This window comes from Boleophthalmus pectinirostris, unplaced genomic scaffold (genome assembly GCF_026225935.1).
Source record: "Boleophthalmus pectinirostris isolate CB_2022bp ecotype Guang Dong unplaced genomic scaffold, ASM2622593v1 HiC_scaffold_19, whole genome shotgun sequence".
In the NCBI taxonomy this organism is placed as follows: domain Eukaryota; kingdom Metazoa; phylum Chordata; class Actinopteri; order Gobiiformes; family Gobiidae; genus Boleophthalmus; species Boleophthalmus pectinirostris.
The window spans coordinates 43,213,964-43,222,408 of NW_026571140.1; the positions used below are offsets into that span (position 1 = coordinate 43,213,964).

Here is an 8,445-nt window from a genome sequence, read left to right on the forward strand (position 1 = left end):
TGTTTACATTAAAACATTCACAGCTACAGCCACAGCGAGGATCAGTCAGTCTGAACCTTCATCTCAGCTGAATTTCTCACGTGAAATGTTCCAGTTTACTCCAAACACTGATCAGACTTTTAGGGCTAAATATGAAATGTTAACCCTTTCCACTCACCTTATGGTTTTTAACATTCTAAATCCTGTCAGTACATTTATTATCGTCTCTTTTCAAACAAAAGACTCAGACGTTCAGAAATAATCAGAACAGACTCATGAAAACTGAACAGAACACTGGAACTGTGTGAAAGAGAAACTAAAATTCCATGACTTTTCCAAAACTTTCATTGAATTTACAAAATTCCACTGACTTTTCCAGGATTTCCATGACCGTGGGAACCCTGGCTATTGTTTTTTAACCCTGGTAATAAAATTGTGAATCTAGTGCGTAATTAAGGAGAATTATTCTGCACTCTGCTCATTCATGATTAACATGTCAGTCAGAATAGTCACATTTTGTTTGTGTTTTGGTTATTTTTAAGCAGCTTTTCTGTATTTTACCAAAACAAATGACAGTTTATGTCTCTCTTTACTATTGGCAGGATCAAATTGGTCAAAAATAGAGACACCTGGGACATTTCTTGTTTAAAAATGAGACAAATCAGTGGTTTTGTATAAATCTGCTGGGACAGAGGACACAGGACTCAAAACTGGGACTGTCCTGAGTAAACAGAAACATCTAAACCTGCAGATTAAACCAAAACAGAAATAAAAACTATATTGAAATTGAACTCATTTCAAAATAGTTTTTGAAATGAGTTCAAAAACTATTTTTTTTTTAACCCTGGCAATAACAAAATTGTGAATCTAGTCCGTAGTTAAGAAGAATTGTTCTGCACTCGGTTCATTCATGACGAACATGTGAGTCAGTATAGTCACATTTTCTTTGTGTTTTGGTAATTTTTAAGCAGCTTTTCTGTATTTAGCAGTGTTGGGAAGGTGACTTTTAAAATGTAATCCCCGACAGATTACAGATTACACACCCCAAAATGTAGTTTGTAACGTAATCCATTAAATTGCTTAAAATGAGTAATGTAATCTGAATACTTTGGATTACTTGATATTGTCAAGCTTTTTAAAACTGCATGAATGTACTGACCACATCCTGAAAATTCTTGTTTGTTCTCATCAAATTGGCCCTGGTTTGGTCCTGGTTTAGTCCTGGTTTAGACCTGCTTTAGACCTGGTTTAGTCCTGGTTTAGACCTGGTTTAGTCCTGATTTAGACCTGGTTTAGACCTGGTTTAGTCCTGGTTTAGACCTGGTTTAGTCCTGGTTTAGTCCTGGTTAGACCTGGTTTAGACCTGGGTTAGACCTGGTTTAGTGCTGGCTTAGACCTGGTTTAGTCCTGGTTTAGAACTGGTTTTAGTCCTGGTTTTAGTCCTAGTTCAGCCCAAAATGTGAAAACAGGAAAATACTGCCATGTAATCCATTTATTTCAACAAAGTAACTGTAATCCAATTACCACTCACTGGAACAGTAACTGTAACAGAATGCAGTTACTCATCATTTGTACTCTGATTACTTAACTCTGGTACATGTAATCTGTTACTCCCCAACACTGTATTTTACCTAAACAAATCACAATGTATGTCTCTTTTTACTGTTGGCAAGATCAAATTGGTCAAAAATTGGGACACCAGGGACATTTCTTGAGTAAAACTGGGACAAATCACTAGTTTTGGACTAATAAAGTCTATTTTGGATAATAAAAACTATTTTGAAATCCAACTCATTCTGCGCGGCTCTTATTGTGAAACTCCCACGCTCCCCGGAAGTCCTGGTGTTGTCTTCCGGTGGGCGGCCTCTGTACGCGCTCTGTTCTCTCTCGTATATCACCGGTGAAGCGCAGTTTTTTGGGTTTTTTTTTTTTTGTTATTTGCGTTTTTTTTTTTCCTCCTCCGGGGCATGTAGACCGACCCTCCCCTGGACCCGAGGCCGAAGATGCAGCTCCTCACCCCGCATGTTTACTGGGCCCAGCGCCGCGGGGAGATCTTCCTGCGCGTGGACCTGTGCGACGCCAAGGTACAAAAACGCACAAACCCGGAGCCACGGGACATTTCACCGCTTTAATCATAATTTTTCCACGCTATTTTTATTTACAAACGTCTAAAAATAAAAATGCACATACAGTTTTACCGTAAATCAGCTTTTTGCACCGTTTTAAACTGCATTATTACGCGCGTTTCAATGGGCAGCAGCTCTAGCGTCGCGTTTTTCTGCAGTTTTAATTAATAATTTAAATTAAAAACGGCACTAATTCATCTGAAGTGTTCGTGAGTCTTTGAGAAATCGTTAAAGGTTGTATGGAGGATTTTTTTCAGTTTCAAACTGTCAGTGAAAGATTAAAATATCATTACAGAGACACAGCAGCTTTGTAATTATGATGACCAAAAAAAAAAAAGAAAGAAAATCTATCAACTGTGGACGTGTTGAGGCCAGATAAACATCAGCCAATAGAAAACGAGGCTCCCTCATTTTCTATTGGCTGTTAGGTTGTCAATCTAACTCCCTAGTATAACTGACACGTCGGAGCGCGGGGATTACATGGTTTACGCAGCGGTTCTTAGAGGCTTTTTCGAACTGTCGCTTCCTCGCATTTCGCACAAAGTTTGTAGCGACGGCGGACGAGAATCCATGACCGGTTCACCGCAAAAGAAAGTCCGTTTTTGAGGTCGCTGAAAGAAGAAGAGAAGAGGAAAAGGAGCAAAGACAAACTGAGGTGATTCTTGGAGATCTCGTCCAGCGATGGCGCGACCGAAGCAGACGAAGCGTCTAAAAACTGACGCGTCGGTCGCTGAATTACTTCTAGACAGGAAACTTCAACAGTAATTCTGAACGCGCACAAGGACTGTCGCTGTATTTCTCTTCCCTTAAAAAAATCCTCTATACAACCTTTAAGTAAAGATATTTTTATTTTTCGGAGTAAAAAGAGTCAAGGATGGGCCAGTTTAGAGCGTTTGACAGATGCGTATTTGGAGGAAAAATTACTAAACAAGGAACTGTCATCGGATTTATCGTTTATAGTTCATGTAATGTGAAAGATAAAACCTTAAATCATGCATGGAGTGTGGTGTTTTTAAAGCACAGGCGCAAAAAACTTTAGACAAACTAAATCATATCAGAAGGAGCTGCGAGAAACACTTAGTCACAGTTAGGGAAGTGCAAAAATGTTGAAATATCGATATACTGTATCGTTTAATGTGATGATGCAGTATCGATATACCAAAAAAATACTCTTGGCGACATATTTTACTAAATTATTTTGTTACAGCTACAGTTTTGTTGTTTGTTTAGAGGAAGGAGTTGGACATTTTCACTGTTTTGATGATTAAAATTTTTGTGTGTCATATGAACTTTACAGATGAAATGGTTTAACAAAAACTTAGAATCACAGACATGATTTAGACTTTATTTTTTATTGAACCGTATAGAATTGATTTGAAATATATCGTTATCGACTAGGGATGGGCATTTGATGACATTTTTTTAATCGATCGTCGGAAGAATTAACGATTGATTATTGATTAATCATTAACGTTTTTATATTAAAATGATCATCATTATTATTACTATCTGCACTAATCTGCATAAATAAATTCAACTTTACCACATATAAACATAACGACTCTAGATCCACATCAGCTGTTTGACATTATAATGTGTTTAATTCAGTTTTGTTCAAATCTCACAGAAACAAAACTTAAAACCACATCACTAATTTACATAAACTAAGTGAAGATAAAACTCCAGCTCTTGTGTCGCTGATGTGGTTCAACTTGTGTTGGATTAAAAGACATGACTCAGGTGAATACAGGTCAGTGTGACCAGATTTGTGTTTGTCAAAACCAGGACAGCGTACGGGGGGAGGGGGGCGGGGCCTCGTCATCCACATTGAGCGACTCTCACCTGGAAAAACTTTTTCCCACTGGACACAGAAACATATGTGCTGCTTTATCCACTGTGCACATGGACTCACACTTGTCCCAACGCAACGGAAAGTGTGGAATTTCTTCTACAAATCCTGGTTAAATCCACATTTGTGCTTCGGTTCGTTACAGACTGACCCACTGTTTGTGTCTCGCTCCTTCTGATGCAGAGACACATGTACACACCTGTTTGGTCACGACACACAAACATACATTCAGTTTGTCGATGAAAATGAACGTAATCGATGAAATTCTTAATGATCTATTATCGATTAATCGACTAATCATGCCCATCCGTAGTATCCAACTGACTTTGATCCCAAAGCGGCTGGAAAAATAAACTACAGAAATAACAATAAGTTCAAATATTTGTGCAGAGAAACACAAATCTATTACAGAAATCTTTTTTCATTGATGAACTCTTTCTTTTACAAAATATTATAATATTATGAACAACCTAAAACTTTAAGAAAATACAATTTCAGCACAATGTTTGAACATGAACTTGTCTGTAAACAGGAATAAGTCCATTTTTGTTGTAAAATCCTGCACTCGGCTCCACTTTTCTCATGTTGGACATTTTTCTGATGAGGGTGTCACGGTCAACAGTCAAAACGATCGTCCTTTAAGAGCGTTTGGAAAGAGACAAGTCTTCATTTGTGCTGCTCTGGTGGGAGGGGCCACGTACAGAGACGCTGGAGACGCTGCTGTGATAAACACCACAGAAAATTAACAATATTTTAATACAAAATATCATTAAAATATGTTAGTAGAAAATCAGCCGAGGGCCAGATTAAAGGTCTTGGAGGGCCTGTGTGAGCGGTGAGTGTTGGAAATATGTCGGATTTGAAGCTGGTTTTGGTTCTTTCACATTGGTTAGCGATTAGCTGCTGTAGCTCCCGCACATAAACAGACTGATTTCTCTGACACTGGCCGACAGTAAAGTGATTATATTTGTGATTGGACCTGCATTGCTGTGAATAGAGGTGTGAATGATCGACATTTACACATATAATGAATTACCATGGCGTGCAGCATTTATGGCTGAAGGCTTATCGCAATAGTTTACTTTCTTTACTGCTAGAATGTGATGCAAAAATGCCATTAGGTCGACCTACTGTCTGTAAATATGACATAAAGAGTCAGAAGAACAATAAATGTTGCCTAAATAAACCCAATTTAAAATCCACTAGAGCCAAACCAAAGTTTTTTACAGTGAATTTTTACATCACTAAATATAACGGTGATTATATCGGCTATCGGCATTTTTTCAGTATCATCGGGCCGTATGCTTGACACCCGTGGTTTAGAGGAAGGAATTTGACATTTTCACTGTTTTGATGATTAAAATGTTTGTGTTTCATATGAACTTTACACAAGAAGTGATTTAACAAAAACATTTAGAATCACAGACATGATTTAGACTTTATTTTTTATTGAACCGTATCGAATTGATTTGAAATATATCGTTATCGACTCTAAAGTGCACTGTATCGAGGTGTGTGTTGTATCGGCGACCTCTTAATGATTCCCAGCCTTACTCACAGTTAGAGGTGTGCAAAAATATTGAAATACTGATATATCGTATCGTTTAAAGTATCGATATCATGGGCTGCTGCATCTATATATCGCCAAGAGTATTTTTTGGTTTATTTTACTAATTTATTTTGTTACAGCTACAGTTTTGTTGCTTTTTTTAGCGGAAGGAATTTGACATTTTCACTGTTTTGAGGATTAAAATGTTTGTGTTTCATATGAACTTTACACAAGTACAAAACTTTTAGTTGATTTAAACTTTATTTTTTATTGAATCGTATAAAATCGATTTGAAATATATTATATCGAATCAGAAGCTCACTGTATTCAGATATGTATCGAATCAGTAACTTTTGAATGATCCCAGCCCTACTCACAGTTAGAGGTGTGTCAAAATATCAAAATATCGACATATCGCATCGTTTATTGTGATGATTCAGTATCAATATCGTGGGCTGCTGTATCGATATATCACCAAGAGTATTTTTTTGTTTATTTTACTAAATTATTTTGTTACAGCTACAGTTTTGTTGCTTTTTTTAGAGGAAGGAATTTGACATTTTCACTGTTTTGAGGATTAAAATGTTTGTGTTTCATATGAACTTTGCACACGAACAAACCTTTTAGTATCGCAGACATGATTTAGACTTTATTTTTATTGGACCGATTGATTTGAAATATATCAAATCGAATCGAAAGCTCACTGTATCGAGATCTGTATCGTATCGTGGCCTTTGTATCGAGGTTTGTATCGTATCTGCTACTGCTGGGTATCATTAAGAAGTTGCCGATACGATACATGTTTGAATATATAGGACATGATACGATACATATCTCGATACAGTGCGCTTTCGATTCGATACGATATATTTCATTCATATTGCAATAGATTCGATATGGTTCAATGAAAAAATAAAGGCTAAACCATTGCTGTGATACTAAAAGTCTTTGTTAAACCACTTCTTGTGCAAAGTTCATAAGAAAAACACAAATTTTAATCCTCAAAACTGTGAAAATTTCAAATGTGACGCATAAACAAGTTTCTTTCCACTAAATAAGGAACAAATCTGTAGCACTGTAACTAAATAATACGTAAAATAAACCACAAAATACTCTTGGCGATATACAGATGCAGCAGCCCATGATATCGATACTGTATCATCGCATTCAAGGATACGATATATCGATATTTCAATATTTTTGCACACTCGTAGTATCTGCAACTTCTTACTGATCCCAGCTCTACTCAGTGAGAAGAGGAAGCAAAAATGTAAAGGTGCATTGTGTGACTTTTCTTCCAATCCGCTTTATTTATGCAGCTTCTTTTATAAACGGGACGGTTTCCAAAGTGACACACAGACAAATTACTACAGTAAAAGACACGAACTCATAAAGAAAAACAATACATTAAAAGTGTTAAAACGTATCAAGCTAAAAATCCACGCGGTGTTAAAATCCAGAGAGTAAAAGTGCTTGTCTCCATGGAGATGTTACTGCTTTGCCTGGAATGTTCCACTGTGTGACTTTAAACATATCGCTCCTGTCTCATCTCCTCCGTCTCTCCTCCTCTCCTCCTCATGTCTCGTCTCCTCATGTCTCGTCTCCTCATGTCTCGTTTCCTTTGTCTTTCCCCCTCAGTCTCGTCTCTTGCGTCTTTCCTTCTCATGTCTCTCCTCCTCCTGTCTCGTCTCCTCATGTCTCTCCTCCTCATGTCTCGTCTCCTCATGTCTCGTTTCCTCCTGTCTCTCCTCCTCATGTCTCGTCTCCTCATGTCTCTCCTCATGTCTCTCCTCCTCATGTCTCCTCCTCATGTCTCTCCTCCTCATGTCTCTCCTCCTCATGTCTCGTCTCTCTCCTCATGTCTCTCCTCCTCATGTCTCGTCTCTCTCCTCTCCTGTCTCTCCTCCTCCTGTCTCGTCTCCTCATGTCTCGTCTCCTCCTGTCTCGTTTCCTCTGTCTCTCTCCTCATGTCTCTCCTCCTCCTGTCTCGTCTTCCTCATGTCTCGTTTCCTCTGTCTCTCCTCCTCATGTCTCTCCTCCTCATGTTCTCGTCTCTCCTCTCATGTCTCTCTCGTCTCCTCATGTCTCTCCTCCTCCTGTCTCTCCTCCTCATGTCTCGTCTTCCTCATGTCTCTCCTCCTCATGTCTCTCCTCCTCATGTCTCTCCTCCTCATGTCTCTCCTCCTCATGTCTCTCCTCCTCATGTCTCTCCTCCTCATGTCTCTCCTCCTCATGTCTCGTCTCCTCCTCTGTCTCTCCTCCTCATGTCTCTCCTCTGTCTCTCCTGTTTCGTCTCCTCATGTCTCTCCTCCTCTCTCTCCTCATGTCTCTCCTCCTCATGTCTCTCTCCTCATCATGTCTCGTTTCCTCCTCATGTCTCTCCTGCTCCTGTCTCTCCTCCCCCTGTCTCTGCACCTGTCTGCTCCCGCCCTGTCTTCCCTCCTCGTTTGCATAGAGTGAGGTTCAGTTAGAGTGCGTCTGTTTTTAGCACACAGAGCTCATTGTGCGTCCGTTTGTGTGTGTGTGTGTGTGTGTGAGAAGCAGAACTCCACGTCTGACAGGTGTTCTGGCAGGTGTTCTGGCAGGTGTTCTGGCAGGTGTTCTGGCAGGTGCTCACTGTGGACACCTGCCTTTATCTGTTGTAAAGATGCACATGTATTTTTGATGAGAGCAGCAGACGGGAGCAGAGACGAGCGGAGGGTGAGACTCGGTTTTCTGTGTCGTTCTCTGGTGATTTTATTAGAAAACTCCAAAAGTTAATTCCACAAATGTTTAAAGGGATAGTCCAGTTCCAATATTCTATCTTATTAAGTTCTTTTTTTCAGACCTAGAGTGTCATTTCATACCTGACAGTTTCGACAATATACGAAATCCCCTGCATGTCCTGCAATAAGACAAACATCGGGGAAACAGGGAGGGCGTTCAGTCCACGAAAAAAGGAA

The 8,445-nt window shown here is 39.2% G+C and overlaps 1 protein-coding gene across 1 annotated transcript in view; it reads left to right on the forward strand.

Moving 5' to 3' along the window:
* Positions 1–1,833: 1,833 nt before the first annotated feature.
* Positions 1,834–8,445, forward strand: part of LOC110172190 (very-long-chain (3R)-3-hydroxyacyl-CoA dehydratase-like) — a 39,825-nt gene continuing 33,213 nt past the window's right edge. The window contains exon 1 of the mRNA XM_055154900.1: positions 1,834–2,063. Coding sequence (XP_055010875.1) covers positions 1,983–2,063 — 81 coding nt within the window. The 5' untranslated portion in view covers positions 1,834–1,982. The remainder of the gene's footprint in view (positions 2,064–8,445) is intronic.